At 43.6% G+C, this 17,334-nt stretch overlaps 1 protein-coding gene across 1 annotated transcript; it reads right to left on the bottom strand.

Annotated features, from left to right (window-relative positions):
* Positions 1 to 815: 815 nt before the first annotated feature.
* On the bottom strand, positions 816 to 16,618 carry LOC121532270 (pannexin-2-like). The gene is made up of 6 exons (XM_041838117.2): positions 16,558 to 16,618; positions 8,264 to 9,142; positions 5,108 to 6,222; positions 3,156 to 3,288; positions 2,731 to 2,919; positions 816 to 2,366 (listed from the first exon to the last, which is right to left on the bottom strand). Exons 2-6 carry the CDS (start codon positions 8,490 to 8,492, stop codon positions 2,065 to 2,067), a joined length of 1,968 nt encoding a protein of 655 aa, XP_041694051.1. The 5' UTR covers positions 8,493 to 9,142; positions 16,558 to 16,618; the 3' UTR covers positions 816 to 2,064.
* Between the last annotated feature and the right edge of the window lie 716 nt (positions 16,619 to 17,334).

The raw sequence follows: 17,334 nt of genomic DNA, 5'->3' as shown, positions 1-17,334 counted from the left end.
TTGGAAAGTGCGTTGTGCATGTAATATGAAAAATGATGAAAGTGTTTTTGTTAAGAGAGGGATGTGATTTGAGAAGTTATAAGAGATAATTGTTTTTCATAACTTTGCACAGTGAGTAATTGCTGCCCAAAGTGAGGTCAGAAAGCGTGCCAGCCTGCCGGAACCGCCCCTTTCGACCAGAGTGTATAAAGGAGGGGTTACGAATTAACACATGGTTGGAACTTTGAATCTCTACACAAGGTGAAGAAAATAAACTCACCTCCCGGACAATCACTGGTACGGCTGATTAGCTGTCCTAAGTAAGGTATCATCGAAATCGAATTTAAGTAGGACCAAATGCTACTCTGCTCAAACTATCGTATTACTCTACTCTCATCACCCCACTGGGGAACCATCGATACGGCTGGCTAGCCAATCTTCAAAGAAGCAACTTCAAGAGCAAATGGAAGGGAAATCAATTCTGTAGTTCTGTTCAGGACTACATGACAAGTTATCAGAGACCGGACAACCCAGAAGAAAGACAACAGTAGAAGACTGTTGGAACCATTTCGGACAATAAGAGACTTACAAGGCGGTCCGGTTCACCGAGAGATTCTCGGCGAACCAAGGCATTTCACGTAAATACATTCATGATTTCTTACTCAAAGCGGGCGGCGGTTCATGTGCAAAGTATATGGGTACTGTAGGTGAGCGTAGTTTCTGAATGTATCAAGTTAAAGTGTCTCTGTCCCTCTCTCTGTCCCTCTCCAGTTCTTATTTTTAACAAGCAGCCATGTTGTTGTCATTCCACTAGGGACCTGTTTTCTCCAGTCAATAACCGTTGCAGAGTGTGTATGTTTATCCTGTGTTCCCATTTAATTAGCTAGTAAATAAATAATTAAAACAATTTGTGTAGTATTGAATCAAAAGTAAGGCTCGGATTTTTGCAGATGCAAGGTGGTTATGACTGTTCAGAATGATGATATGATATGAGGTTATCATTAATACGTTGACTGTTTATAGATGTGATAGGTAAAGACCTTTTAGAGTTTAATTCAGGAGATGGTAACTCTTTAAAGAACCTCTCTCATGGTGCCCCAGATCCCAATTAGTTAATTGTTACATGATTCATTTAAACGGGTAACAATGAAACATAGTTAGTTAATTAGAGATATCACGACAAGGAGAACTAAAACAAATGTATCCATTTTGTTTTTGTTTCACTTCTTGGATAGGTCTGTGTGCCACTGAGAAAATTAAAGTTACAGATTGCAACTTCTGAGCCCAATCTTCAGTAAGGTGGGTGCATTCTCACTTCGCCTCCTCTGTCTTCTGTGTGGTCAAATGACACTGATTAACTAATGGAACATTTATGTGTGAAGCGCACCACAACAACCGATATAGGGCTACAGTCCATAGATGATTTACAGTATGTAAAATGTATTGTAAATTGGAAGTGTATACATTATTGCATATTATTTTGCATATATTGCAGTGCAGATTTTAAACATGTATTGCATGGGCTTTCAGTATACATGGATAGAGGAACAATAAGCAATAATATTAATGTTTTTATAAACATGTTTTCATAATGTAGCTGTTGGTGAAGCAGTCTTTTACATGGTGTGCTTTACTAAAATGTGTGTAAAAAGCTTCAAACCAAACGGTATGTATTTGCATTCCACCTTCCCTTTTCTCTTTCCTAGGTTATGTAATATGAGCTGCTTCCTCTCCAAGATATGAGCACCAAATGCTGTCTGCATTTCAACAAAGTCTCCTTGCTCCCCATCCTGGACAAATCATGTGCGGAGAAAGTTACAGCAGATGACTGGGTTTATCAGCACACATTGAACCAGTATCCACTCTTTTGCTGCATCTTATTAAATCTTCATCACTCCAGCTAAAAATTATGGTTCAGCACCATCGGCACCCTCACTCAGTCCCTTCACCAGAGAAGTAGTAAGTTGTGAGCACAGGGGGACAAGGTGGTTTTTCTATAGGCAGACAGTGATTGGCATGGTAGTGGTGAGTACATATTGCTGTGTTTGGGGAAATTTTTTGAGGGGGGACGTGTGTGTCTCCTCCTCAGGACTCCCCAGCAGCGATTAGTTCCCCCCCGGGTCTCTCAGCCAGTCTGGCCCCCTGGCCTCCTGCTCCCTCTTCCTCCATACTGAGTATCTGGTGCATACTTATAAGCTGGTGGGAAGGGATCCGAGTGAAGACTGCAGCCTGGGCATCAGGCTCCTCTTGTTTGATCAGCGAATCTGTAGAGTGGCAGTCAGCGAGGGAGGGTGGGTTGGGAGTGGCACCGTTCAGATAGATGCTGGTGGGGACGGTCACTGTAGAGAAGACCGTGTTGGTGGACTCTGGGGTGCGATCTTTCTTTTCTAGAGAGAGAGAGAGAGAGAGAGAGAGAGAGAGAGAGAGAGAGAGAGAGAGAGATATTGTACACAGGCCCATAGTTTTTTTCCTGACCACATGACCTAACCAGGAAAAACTTTAGACCCTAGTTATAGCCTACTTGTAACCTATAAGGACGAAGTGGTCATGAAAAACTGGGTCATCATTGCAAACTCTGGGTCACCATTGCATTACGTTAAGCATTCTGTTAGAGTTGGCTTTTTCTCAGTTCTCTCCTTTCTTTCCTTTCTCTAAAATGTCAAAAATAATCAGGGGAGACAGGAATATATAGAATAAGATTTGGTTGCCTTGGTGACAGATCCCTCCTGAGATGAGGCATGGCAATCTTACCTGTGATAGAAGCAGAGACATGGACAATGGTGTGTGTGCCCTCGATGAACACAGAGTCCAGGGTGTGGTCAGGGGGCAGAGGCTCTGTGCTGACTGTCTCTACCTTGGTGGGCTTACGGATGGTCAGCATGTATGGGTGGACATCCAGGGTAAAGTTGCGACTGTGCTTTTTCTCCATTGCGCTCATATCTGCAGTCGGCATTCAACAGATATGGTAAGGGGGGATAGAACACAATAGCAGGACCAAATGGTGCACAAGTTGCACAACTTTATTTACAGTATGTGGCATTCCTGAAGCACTTTTCTATGAAATAGCAGTTTTAGTCAAATATCCAAAATAGAGTAACCATAAAATGTATGTTAGCCTACTCAACTTTCTATTACCATTATTTTCTACAGTAATGTCACTGCTCTCAGTACAGTACCTTTGGCAGAGGGTGGGTACTGTGTGCTCTTGCTTAATGGAGCAACATAGTGCTCTGCCACTGGTTTCCTCCTCACCGGTTTGGGCTTCTCAGTCTTAGTGCTGTTCTCCAAACGCGTCATTGTCAGAGGTTCCTTCACAATGGACAGACATGGACAGTTAGTACAATTATCCCAAGTAGAATTAGACCATTAAAGGGATTGTTCACTCTTGTGAAGTTTTAGCTTATTTCACCAAGGTTTTTTTCCGACTTACTAAGGTTTACCTCTGGTTTTAACAAACTTTAAAATGGTTGGGATGAAACGACAAGACCCTAGATAATTTGCAAAAAAGCTCAAACTTAAAAAGTGAACAATCCCTTAAACGGTAATATAACATTGTTAGTTATGATTGAAACCGATTAGGTTCTCTGCCTTTAGAAAGTTGTAATTGAAAAAACTCGGTACCATCTCTTGCTGAGGGCCTCATTTCTCTGAGGGCCTTTTCAATAGTCTTCTCAATAAATGCTGATACGAATATCGCAGGTATTGTTCTAGTCCACTGAGCAAACCCACTCTACAGTAAGTGGTGCTTTGGTTTTTCTGCACGGTGGGTGAGGACTATTTTATTGCATATTAATTTAGATTAACTAAGGTATTAACCAGAAGGAAATCCACAGGTTGGTTTCTTAGTGTGAGAAGATGAATCAAATATCAGTTAATTTGGGTTGGAAATCAGGAATATCCTTTTTTCATTTGGTGGTAATTAGTCATAACATAAATAGACAGCCTACTATGTGTAATTCAGCTTTAGACAAACAGATCGCATTTCCAGCCCATGATAATTGGCCAGAATATGCAGACCTGTGGCTACCCTCTTTTAGAATCAGAGAATTAAATACTTACAGTCTCATCTCTAACATGTAGGCTCAGCATTCACAAACAGTTCCATTACAAGTCAGAATGTTGAAAAAACTTAATTTCAACTTACTTTACCTGTTGTCCGCCAATTTTGTTCCTATGTCAGAGGTAATGTGAGACAAAATATCCACAAGGAAGCGTTATCAACCCGACCTTCAGTACGCTGGTCTGTATATCGTTTTTTTGCATGCGACAAACACTTGCACAATATGGCCGAATCTAACCGAACCACAGAGTGAACGTTGTCCCACGCAATCAGCTGTCAAATTTCACAAACGCTTCCAGCTGATTGCGAGGAAACGTGCTTCGGTTGACTACGTTCGGTTACATTGCGTCAGGAGATTGAAAATAGAACCTCAATAAATTGGGTAAACAACACTTTCCTGTGGATACCCTATCTCCACCTCCTACTGAGTGGCGCAGCGGTCTAAGGCACTGCATCTCAGTGCTTGAGGCGTCACTACAGACCCCCTGGTTCGATTCCAGGCTGTATCACCACCGGCCGTGATTGGGATAGGGCGGCGCACAATTGGCCCAGTGTCGTCCGGGTTTGGCCGGTGTAGGCCGTCATTGTAAATAAGAATTTGTTCTTAATCCTCCCGTTGTCCTAGGGTCAAAATGACCCACCACAGTGTTGAACCAACTTTATTTAATTTTTATATTTTTGGGATCATTTGTGAGAAGGAGGCAGTGAGACTTTAAAGAAAGTATCACTGCCTCCTTCTCACAAATGATCCAAAAAATATAAAAATTAAATAAAGTTGGTTCAACACAGTGGCGGGTCATTTTGACCCTAGGACAACGGGAGGGTTAACTGACTTGCCTAGTTAAATAAAGGTGAAATAAAAAAATTAAATAAAAGGACCAACAGCACGGACAACCGGTGAAGAAAGTGTAAATATCATTTTACTCAACATTCTGACTTGTAGACTTGCGTCTTTTTTAGGCAGACTTCTTTCAGACTGAATATCAATGGGGTAACCATGGTAACAGTCTGATGTTTAGGCAAACCTGTGGCAGGCAGCATTTAGGCCACCTATGTATGGGGACCTACCTTAAAGGGCTGAGGGAGGGGGTTGGAGCTGGGGATCCACTTCATCTTCTTGCGTGGTCGTTTGATGACCAGCGGCTCCCCTCCCAGCTCTCCCACCCCCAAGAGAGAGGGGTCCATGTTGGGGTCTAGGGTCTGGATGCCCGAGTCCCTCACAGAGGGCGTAGCATCATGGTTAGACTGGGCCAGGGCGGCCAGCAGCTGCCTCACCACATTGTCATACATGAGGTCGCTCTCGTTGGTGATAAAGTCCAGCCGGTTGAGTGACTTGATGTGGTCGCGGTTCTCGTTGCAAAACATGGCCAAGATATTGATGTCACAGAACTGGGACTTCTGCCAGCGCCGCCGCGTCTTGATGCCCACTTTGTGCAGTTTGTCGAACACGAAGTTGGACTTCCGCACCACGAACAGGTGCAGTAGGTTGATCAGGATGACAAGGTTCATGGTGCTCAGCAGGGCGATGTCTACGGCGGCCATAATGCGCTGCAGCTGCACGGCTGGCAGTTTGCAGTTGACGCTGAGCCTCAGCTCAGGGATGCTGCTAGAGTCTGGAGGCTCCCCCAGGGCACAGCTGAACTCGTTCTGGCGCTGGCGGTGCCAGTAGGCGCTCAGGTAGGAGATGGGGATGGAGCTGAGGCACATGATGGCCAGGTGGCGCGCAAGGTACAGCTTGGCCAGGAAGTTGCTCTGGCCTCGCCTCTCCAGGTACTTCTCAAACAGATTCTGCTCGGGGCTCTTCTCCTTCTCTGCGTTCTCGATGATCTCTCGTCTCTCTTTCTCCGTGATACCTGGTCCTTTGGACTGGATCTGCTTCTCGATCTTAGGTGCCCGGCCCTCAGCAGCCCGGTGGTAGCAGTTGTCGATCTCGTGAAGCAGGAAGTTGAGCTCGGAGGTAAGTCTTGTGGAGGCCATGAACTCCCAGCCCAAAGCAGGGATGTACATGATGCCGGCGAAGGCCAGCAGGGCGTAGGGTAGGAACTTGTGCTCAAACAGCGAAGGTCGAAGGTCAGGCTCCACCCCGGGCACGGCGTCACGCAGCTCTGTCCAGCAGTAGCCTCGTGCGTACAGGGCCTGGTCACGGGTGAAGTTGTGAGGCGTGTAGCAGTAGATTGACTCCTCTGAGAGGGGAAAAGATGGAGAGAGTTTGCCTCATAATCAGACAACATTACAACATGACTGAGGGTAATGGACATTTGTAATCTATTTACAGTAAGTGAATCAAATTAATAAAAAATTAGTTCAATTGAATTGTCAAACTTTCCTCTAACAGTCAGTATAATGTTGATTTTATAGATGTTTCCTATGTGGGGGAAATACCATTGATCCATTCCAAGACTTCTCAGATTTCATTACTCTCTGGAAGACAAAGGAATGCCTCATCCCTCTGATAGTGAAAGTGCTGATTCATTGTATAAAACCGTCTGCAGAGGAGACTGAGGAGGAGGCATCACTTCAAGCCACACTTGTATTCCATCCATTCTTTCCCTGTTATACTTGAGCATGGTAGCAGCAAGGCCATTCGGCGGCCAACTGCCAAGGTTTGGGAGGTTATGGGGTGCATCTGGCCCTGAGGTGCACTTGTGACTTTCATTTAATGAGTGTTGAACTGAGCATGAGAACATTACACACTGACTGCAGAGCGCTGAGCCAGGTGGCTGGGACTGGGGTGGGTACCGTGTCTGGTTTTTCTGGCTTGAGAAAGTTTATGTTATTGTTCTTCAAATTTGCACACGTTCATATTTGGCCTGTAGGCTCCTTCATTTGGTATTGGACTTTGCCTGAGACTTAAATCCACCAGAATTTGTTCAATTTAAGGGTAGCAACCAATGACAACAATACAATAGGTATTGTATTGTATTGTACATAAATGTAATATAGTGCACATTGCAATGCTGTCATCGGTTGCTGCCATGGCACTTCAGAGGTTTGTGGGGCCTATCAAATGGGTCCCGTGGGCAACCCATGTTTTGGAGTTTTGAGGAGGAGCAGTGCAGAGAATGCAGAGATGGGCTCCCACCCAATCCCATCCTCTCCCGGACCAGTCCCTCCCGCCCGGTGCTAAGTGAAATGCTCAATCACAGCTGGTTTGTCCTGCTATGCAGACAGCCTGACTCAGCATTGAGCTTTCCTTTCTCTCTTCTCTCCTCTCTGTTCACTACAGTAGCCCAGTCTAATCTCTGCACTGATCTCTCTCACACCAAATACCAAAAGCACAGCATACTTAACCCTACATTTCCCAGATCTCTCTATGAAGTTCTATCATTCAAATAACATATGGTGCATTTCGTCTGAGGATTTACCCCAGTGTTTTCCCTAAAAGGCTCCGACTTTTCTGTTTCCATCGACGCGGGCCGGCCCCCGTGTCTCACTGGGCCATGGCTCCGGCGGACCTACTCTGTCTTGGAGCTAAGGCCCTGGGCACTTTTCAGCGCTCATTTACATAACAATGGCTAACTGTGAACATTAACACCTTCTCACAAACCAACAGTCATGAATGAGGTTGTTGATTCTGCTCACCACAAGTCTTTAGTGTCACACTCCTGATGGAAACACAATAACACTAGAGCTCACATTAACATAAAACAATGGTGACAACCTGGTGTGGGGGTAAGTCTCAGTGGAAAAGCACCAATAGAGCACAACAAAACTATTCAGGATAATGTCCTCCTTTTATGTTAGACATTCGAATGCCAATGTTGTTGGGGCTTTGTCTGTGAGAGAAACCTTTGTTGTTGATTTTTAAATATACCAATGCCATAGTATGAATAACATAAAGCTACTACAGCTGACTACTAGTATCTGTGTTCTAGTTCAGTGAAAAGTGAGAGGCTGATGTAATGGGAGTGAACAACAACACGTTAGGACATACAGTTCCCTTCCCAACCTGCTGGGTGTGTTTGGTGTTTACAGCATAGCACTGTCAGCATAGCACTGTCACAGCCCCCGCTATTGGCGTCTGCCAGACCTGGGTTCAAATACTATTCGAAATATTGTAAATATTTTGAGCTTTTGCTCTAGTCTGCCTGGAGTGCCAAAAGGGGCGGGGCTTGCACTTTTGCAACTATTCTACTGGTTAAATTGCCCCAGACAAGCACAACTAAAGTATTTTATTTCAAATAATAGTTGAAGCCAGGTCTGCCGTCTGGCCGACCCACTGACCTGCAAAGTTCCTTGTGAAGACGAGAGTGACGAGCAGGATGGGTATGATGACGGTGCCGATGGTGACGACGCGGTCAAATGGTAGCTCCAGTTTGAGCTGGACCATGAGGCCGGCCAGCATTCCTCCCTTCTCATCCTGGGAAGAGCCAGGCAGGATCAGCTCCTTCAGCTTCTCCCCCGCCAGCAGAGCCGTGGCCATGTCTAAGTTCTGCTCAAGGATGTTCTGCATCCGGCCTGAGAAGACAACGGCCACCCCCTCCTCCTCCTCCTAGATACCTCCACCCACTCACACACACTGGGATACTTCCACACACACACAGGACTGGCTGTCTCCAGGCCAGTCCTGGTTATGTGGTTATGTAAAGTCAGTAATGGCTGGGTCTTGATGTGATGGACAGTCTCTTGGGTGTCTTGGGATTTTCACTGACTGTAAGTGGGACCTCCCACTTCCTGCCCCCTCATCCTAGCTACATCCACTCACACTGTTACACACTAACTCACACAGGACTGGCGGTCTCAAGGCCAGAGCTGGTCATGTGGTGGCGGCAGGAACAACTGGGTTTTGATGGACAGTCTTGGGTATGTTCACTGACGGTGAGTGAGACAGATTGATGGTTTCTGACTGTCTCTTCCCTCACTGAGGAAGGACATTGTGTTCAGTCAGTGGTTTACAGTGGGTTCCAGTTTTGCTGTGTACATTCTGTGCTTTTGTCCTCTCTCACTTTTACCTGGCCTTGGTCCACACACAGTGTGTCAGGTAAAAGGAAGGATAGATTATCTTTCTCTCAGTTCTCAAAGAGTGTGGTCTCCGGTGGATGAGTTTGTATGGATTTATAGTATACCCAGATCAATAGGGATACCTACACCGATTCCATCTTCCTGCAAAAGACAGATTGACCAACCTGGTCTCAGAGCATTTCGTATTATTCTGTATGTCAATCCGAGACACTCCATTTAGTATGTTATATTACGTTTCATATGGTATGTATTAATTTGTGGATGTCCATCACCATTTCGTATGAAATATTACGAATGACAATTCCCAGCCATTTCACATGATATGTTATGAATTACAATTCATATTATATGTAATGAAATTGCAAAATGTACAATATTTTACGAATTTGTAAAACGTACTATATGTTAGGAATTTGCAAAAAGTATGATATGTTACGAATTATAGCTAGGTGGCTAGGTGGCTAACATTAGCTAGCACGCTAACGTTTGCTAGGCTAGGGGTTAGGGTTAAGGTTAAGTTTAGGACTTAGGTTATAGGGTTAATGTTAGGGTTAGGTGAAGGGTTATCTAAAAGGGTTACGGTTAGGGTTAGCTAACACGCTAAGTAGTTGCAAAGTAGCTAAAAAGTAGTAAGTAGTTGAAAAGTTTATAATTAGCAAAAATGCTAAAGTTGTCCGTTATCAGATTTGAACTATCAACCTTTGGGTTGCTAGACGTTTGTGTTATACACCCTTCCATCCATCCACCCCAACCAACCACCCTACTTTTGTTTTTGCCTTAACTAACCATCTGTTTAATGTAACCATACGAAACGTAATATGTCATACTAAATGGAGTGTCTCAGATTTACATACAGAATAATACGAAATGCTTTGAGACTAGGTTGGATTTACAATTAGTCAAGAAACAGACTATATCTGCATTAAACTCACTACAGTCGTGATCAAAAGTTTCGAGAATGACACAAGTATTGGTCTTCACAAAGTTCGCTGCTTCAGTGTTATGAGATATTTTTGTCAGATGTTACTATGGTATACTGAAGTATAATTACAAGCATTCCATAAGTGTCAAAGGCTTTTATTGACAATTACATTACGTTTATGCAAAGAGTCAATATTTGCAGTGTTGACCCTCCTTTTTCAAGACCTCTGCAATCCGCCCTGGCATGCTGTCAATTAACTTCTGGGCCACATCCTGACTGATGGCAGCCCATTCTTGCATAATCAATGCTTGGAGTTTGTCGGAATTTGTGGGTTTTTGTTTGTCCACCCGCCTCTTGAGGATCGACCACAAGTTCTCAATGGGATTAAGGTCTTGGGAGTTTCCTGGCCATGGACCCAAAATGTTGATGGTTTGTTCCCCGAGCCACTTAGTTATCACTTTTGCCTTATGGCAAGGTGCTCCATCATGCTGGAAAAGGCATTGGTCGTCACCAAACTGTTCTTGGATGGTTGGGAGAAGTTGCTCTCGGAGGATGTGTTGGTACCATTCTTTATTCATGGCTGTGTTCTTAGGCAAAATTGTGAGTGATCCCACTCCCTTGGCTGAGAAGCAACCCCACACATGAATGGTCTCAGGATGCTTTACTGTTGGCATGACACAGGACTAATGGTAGCGCTCACCTTGTCGTCTCCGGACAAGGTGTTTTCCGGATGCCCCAAACAATCGGAAAGGGGATTCATCAGAGAAAATGACTTTAGCCCAGTCCTCAGCAGTCCAATCCCTGTACCTTTTGCAGAATATCAGTCTGTCCCTGATGTTTTTCCTGGAGAGAAGTGGCTTCTTTGCTGCCCTTCTAGACACCAGGCCATCCTGCAAATGTCTTCCCCTCATCCTAGCTACATCCACTCACACTGTTACACACTAACTCACACAGGACTGGCGGTCTCAAGGCCAGAGCTGGTCATGTGCAGATGCACTCACACCAGCCTGCTGCCATTCCTGAGGGAGCTCTGCACTGGTGGTGCCCCGATCCCGCAGCTAAATCAACTTTAGGAGACGGTCCTGGCGCTTGCTGGACTTTATTGGGCGCCCTGACGCCTTCACAACAATTGAACCTCTCTCCTTGAAGTTCTTGATGATCCGATAAATGGTTGATTTAGGTGCAATCTTACTAGCAGCAATATCCTTGCCTGTGAAGCCCTTTTTGTGCAAAGCAATGATGACGGCACGTGTTTCCTTGCAGGTAACCATGGTTAACAGAGGAAGAACAATGATTTCAAGCACCACCCTCCTTTTAAAGCTTCCAGTCTGTTATTCTAACTCAATCAGCATGACATAGTGATCTCCAGCCTTGTCCTCTTCAACACTCTCACCTGTGTTAACGAGAGAATCACTGACATAATGGCAACTGGTCCTTTTGTGGCAGGGCTGAAATGCAGTGGAAATGTTTTTTGGGGATTAAGTTCATTTTCATGGCAAAGAGGGACTTTGCAATTAATTGCAATTCATCTGATCACTCTTCATGACATTCTGGAGTATATGCAAATTGCCATCATCAAAACTTTGTGAAAATTAGTATTTGTGTCATTCTCAAAACTTTTGACCACGACTGTACACTTGCAAAATGTTGGCCTTTTCTGCTAAAAGAGAGAGCAATAACAAAACACTAGCTCAGTAAACACTGAAAATAAATCCAACAGTTTAGTTCAAGTAAATCATCTGGTTGAGATTATCTCTCTAACCAACACCATACTCAGGTACACCACTCAGGTACATCATCTCAAAGGTACTTTATCCAGTGTTCTGCGTCACTGTATGCAGCTGAATTCCTGTTGTACACACTCCCCACTAAGCATTTATCAACAGCAACGTCTTTTTTTTGTCCTGTCTGAACCGGTCTTTTTTGTATTTTTTTGGTGCAGTCCGGACCGGACCAAATCTGAACCAAACATAGACGTCCGCGTTTGGTTCAGATTTTGTCCGGTCTGGACCAGCCTTGATTTCAACATCCACAGACGTCCGGATCGGCCTATATTTGGCCCAAACATAAACGTCTATAATTGGTTCAGATTTAGTCCGGTCCGGACCGGCCTTGATTTGGCCCAAACATAGGCATCTATAATTGGTGCAGAATTGCAAAGAAAAAGCCATATCTCAGACTGGCCAATAAAAATAAAAGATTAAGATGGGCAGTCTGAGATATGGCTTTTCTTTGCAACTCTGCCTAGAAGGTCAGCATCCGGAGTTGCCTCTTCACTGTTGATGTTGAGACTGGTGTTTTGCGGGTACTATTTAATGAAGCTGCCAGTTGAGGACCTGTGAGGCGCCTGTTTCTCAAACTAGACACTCTAATGTATTTGTCCTCTTGATCAGTTGTGCACCGGAGCCTCCCACGCATCTTTCTATTCTGGTTAGAGACAGTTTGCGCTGTTCTGTGAAGGGAGTAGTACACAGCGTTGTACGAGATCTTCAGTTTCTTGGCAATTTCTCACATAGAATAGCCTTCATTTCTCAGAACAAGAATAGACTGACGAGTTTCAGAAGAAAGTTATTTGTTTCTGGCTATTTTGAGCCTGTAATAGAACCCACAATTGCTGATGCTCCAGATACTCAACTAGTCTCAAGAAGGCCAGTTTTATTGTTTCTTTAATCAGCACAACAGTTTTCAGCTGTGCTAACATAATTGCAAAAGGGTTTTCTAATCATCAATTAGCCTTTTAAAATGATAAACTTGGATTAGCAAACACAACGTGCCATTGGAACACAGGACTGATGGTTGCTGATAATGGGCCTCTGTACGCCTATGGAGATATTCCATTAAAAATCAGCCGTTTCCAGCTACAATAGCCATTTACAACATTAACAATGTCTACACTGTATTTCTGATCAATTTTATGTTATTCTAATGTACAAAAAAATTGCTTTTCTTTCGAAAACAAGGACATTTCTAAGTGATCCCAAACTTTTGAACGTTAGTGTATGTTTCACAAGTTTGGACAGGACAGTACAATAGAGCACAGCAGAGTACAGTATGGAAAAGAAAAGTAAAGTATAGTGTACTGTATTGTACCCTACTTTACTCTAATGTACTCTACTGAACTAAACTGTACTGTACTGTACTCTACTGAATTAAACTGTACTCTACTGTACTCTACTGAAATAAACTCTACTATCCTATACCGTACCGTACCGTACCGCACTGTACTGTACTCTACTGTGCTCTACTGTACTAAACTGTGCCGTACTGTGATGTTCAAACTTGTGAAACATAGCCTAGAGGTCTATGATTCGTTCAGATTTTGATCTGGTCCACACCGACCAAATGTGTACTTGTTTGGGGACGGAGCTCATTAGAATAATACCCGGCATACTTTGCAAGTCTTTGTTTTTAAATTTCTATTTTGGTCATTCAGCAGACGCTCTTATCCAGAGCTAAGGTAGATAAACAACAACATATCACAGTCATAGCAAGATTTTTTTTACTGCTACTGAGAATGCTATTGTAGTTGAAGTGGTCTGTTGATTTATTCTGTAGGTTGGAATGCTTTGAAAAGCTAGCATAAGTGCATTTGACAGATGGGAGCAATAATAAATATTCTGCCACAATCTTCAGTTGGCTCCTCTTTCCTATATTAAGAGGCTAGAAAGAATGTATGTGCAGAAATTTGGCCATAGAATCATTGACTGAAAAATACGGATTTTCAATGTCTGTAAATTACGTATTTTCGAAGTCCGGAAAATATTATTTTAGACATCCGGAAAATACGTATTTTTTACATCCGGAAAATACATATTTTCACCTTTCATTCAGCACCTAAAATGCACCTGATTTCAACATCAGTAGTAGTAGTGGGGGCTCAGTTGCCAGTGAAGTGTGTCAGTGTGGTCACATCTGTGGGGGATATTTGCCTTTGATTAGACAAGGACTCTGAAGGCGAAGTCACCCGCTCTGATGAGAAAGAGGACCTTGAAAAGCCTTAAAAAAAACGTTTCTGCACTACTGAGTACAAGGATATGCCGTTTTTCCCAAACATGGTACCAAAAAAGTCCATCAATATTATTAGATTCAGATTCATATCAGTGATGTAATCGTTAGTCATATGACATTATGCTCATGTTCTGGTAATTCAGTGTTACAGTGAAACCATTTCCCATGGAGCTGTGAGACATCATTATCTTTATTGAACAGTTTGTCAAACCTGTGGATTTTGAAATGTCAGAATCCAGGACACCTGTCAGGGGGATGCTGCTTTATGCTGTGTGTGTGTGTGTTTGTGCAGATGTGCATGTGTGTGTGTGTGTGTTTGTGTGAACAGTATGCGTGTGTGTCTCATTGCTACTACTGCACTCTGCAAGTGAGGAGGGGGTTGCTGCTGCTGCATGCACACTACAGGAAGGTTACATGAATGTCCTTAGAGAGGAGTGTGATCACATCGTCCCCATTCACCCCACCACACACACCCCTTCCATCTCTTTCTTTCTCTCCATCTTACTCTCCCTCTCTTTCCATCTCTTTTTCTTTCCATCTCTTTCTCGCTTCTTCTCATTCTCTATCAATCTGGCATAAATATCCATATGCCTTGTGCCACACAGAAGCAGGCCCGTACAGTCTGCAGATGGAGTGGAAGGGAGACTGTAGTGATTGCATTGTGCAGGGATAGAGGGACAGGAAACCTGCCTACTAACTGGATTGTTAGCATCATGACCTACTCAATAAAATGCCCCTAGCTAAGACCAATCATTAATATTATTTTTGAGAGCATTATGCTCCTTTATGCCCTCCAATCATACAGTTTCTGTTTTTTTCTTCTGTTGAATACGCTCAAGCGTTACATTTTGCAGTGTATGCATGATACAAATGATGATGACAAATGGAGTGTATATGAGCATAATGTGATGTGATATGTAGAATAGACTGAAGTTCATCTGCTGTAAAATTATCTTGAATAAATCAATCATTGTGAGATCAAATATAAACTTGTCAAGCCACCAGTCATGAAACATTAGTCATAGGTAGTGACTACTGACCATGTGTGAATAGATAATGGTGTAGGGTGAAGTTTCCCCTAGACGCTGGTCTTGGGTCAGTTTTTCATTTCCCCCACTAATGGTTAAGGATAGGATTGGAGGATGGGAAGCTGGTCCCAGATCTGTACCTAGGGGAAACATTGTCAACCATCCCTGGAGCAATCGATAACACCCTGTCCTACTCTGAAGATCTTTGAGGGATCCTTGGATCAGACAATGAGAAAGCCCTGAGACATACTGTAGGTGAAAGGGTCTGTCAAATTAATTTACATTTCAGGATACTTGATTCTGGGAAAGGCCCTTCTGTGTGGCACATGTATTATTTGTGTCCCTTCATTATTGAACATGCTTTACTTGGGCACAAAAATGTCCTTAACATAAAACAATATCCTAATATTCTCTAGGCGACTGGTGTAGGCTAAATGTATGACCTGATGATTCTTGTAATTGTCTGTCCAACAGTTCCAAAAATCTGGTTTACAACCAACAGTTGCCAATTTTAAATCGATTTTGTCTTGTAGGAGAGGATATCTCATTTCAGAAACTCAGCTTCTGGCAGTGGTGAGCCCTTGGCACCTGTCCAACAACAGATTATGCCCCACAGTTGGACCTGCTACACGTGTTTAAAGGGGATGCCCACATTCAGTTGCCGGTCCTACCGTATGCTACGTTTGGTTAAGGCTGTCCCTGTTACACAGACAGACACTCTTGGTGTAATCAGACTCACTTTTGCTGAAGAGGTGAACACAATTCACTGTAGGCTACATGTTTAAAGGAAAGTGAGTGGAACTGTGTGATCTTTCAAGCACTATCAACGGTCCTCGTCATTTTGAGCATTAGTGAGCATCAGTTTATAGATTGGACTCCGTCCAAAAACTTCCGAACTAGCTACTCCTGTTGTAAAGTGAACATGGCAAATAGTGGAATTTCACATCAACAATGCACAGTCCCCGGTATAACGCCAATTCAATCTGCCTTTTTCAAGTGCACAAATGACAGGTTGAGCCAACTTAAAAATACAGTTAACCCTGCAAACAATAGCGTTAGGCTACTCTTACCCCAAATGCAAGTCCGTTGCTAAACAAAATGCTACAATAACAGAGCAATTAAGCTATTGTGGTTATGCTACATACAGGCTATCATATGATATGATAGCGTTTCCTCTACTGATCTCGTGAAATTGTCCAAGAGTCATTCTCAAACATGCCGCACTGTAGGTTTGTCTAGTCATCCACAGGCTATTGGCTACTTACATCAAAGGAGCGGTGCACAAAACAAAACTCCGCTGCAAGTCAACTAACGTGCACGCCAATTCAGCACTTGGTGCAGTGGACAGCTCACGAAATGTAGATGGGGTGCTGAAGATCTGGTGTGAGTCTAAGACGGGTTTAGTAAGGACTCTTATTAGACTTTCAGCTCTGTGAGATTCAATAGGCTACATGTATTAGCTGCAGTCTACCTGTCCATATCAGTGACAGGCACAGGGAATTCACGGTCCATCCATAAGGAGAATAGATCAAGCCCGAGAATCCACTGTGTGTTCAAATTCACCCATTTAACACAAGCAGGAAATATAATGTACTCACCGGTCTTGTGCATCCTCGGCGTGCTAAGAGTCACTGCAGTGCGGGCTAGCCGCTACAGAGCGTATCCGGGCACACCGGTTTGTTCTGCCTTTACCCCTCCTCAGTCCTCACCCTCCCTTCCCGGTTTTGTCTCTCTCTTCTCCTCAGAACCAAAGATGAGATAGGTAACGCATTAGGATTCTACTAATCATTGCTTCCTCTCTCCTTGCACAAATTGAAATGACAAATCCTGATTTAAATGTCCATTTGACTGTGTTGTGAAAACCCAGACAATGAGTTGTGATCTTTAGATAGAGGAACAAACTCGACACCTCGGATGTCGTTTATAAAAGGTCTCACATTATCAGTAAAAAAAATTGGGCACACTGATGCAAGCTTCTGAGGATTTCCTCATATAGGCTAGGCTAGCCTACGAAGCTGTCTCTATCTTGCGTTTCAGGAGGAGAGGAGCAGTGAGTCAATCAGTCTTTCCTTGTGATGTAGGCATTACAACTGCTTCCAAATATAGGATTTCCTCTCTACAACTGCTGCATCGCAATGGTGATCAAGAAAGCAATTGAATGTGTTGTGGCTGCAACCTTGTCTCAGAGCATTTATTATTATTCTGTAAGTAAATCGGAGACACGTTTGTATGGTATTGTAACGACCCGGTATTGTGTTCTGTGTTCGTGGGTGTGTTATCGTTCTCATGGGTGCTAGCAGGGGTTAAATATGCAGGGACAGATGGAAAGGTTGGGGGGTATGATGGGTAATCCCGCGGGGTTTTGGAATGCTTAA

The sequence above is a fragment of the Coregonus clupeaformis genome, chromosome 19, assembly GCF_020615455.1.
Source record: "Coregonus clupeaformis isolate EN_2021a chromosome 19, ASM2061545v1, whole genome shotgun sequence".
In the NCBI taxonomy this organism is placed as follows: Eukaryota; Metazoa; Chordata; class Actinopteri; order Salmoniformes; family Salmonidae; genus Coregonus; species Coregonus clupeaformis.
Note: the sequence above shows the minus strand (reverse complement) of the source record. Positions and strands in the feature narration are given on the sequence as shown.

Bases quoted from the DNA above. Each gene is read 5' to 3' on its own strand.
- LOC121532270 (XM_041838117.2), bottom strand. From the start codon at position 8,492: ATGCAGAACATCCTTGAGCAGAACTTAGACATGGCCACGGCTCTGCTG. The intron at 6,223-8,263 runs GTCAGTGGGTCG...TTCCCCTCTCAG, and splicing joins CTTCACAAGGAACTTTGCAG to AGGAGTCAATCTACTGCTAC. The intron at 2,920-3,155 runs GTACTGTACTGA...TGCCGACTGCAG, and splicing joins GTACCCACCCTCTGCCAAAG to ATATGAGCGCAATGGAGAAA.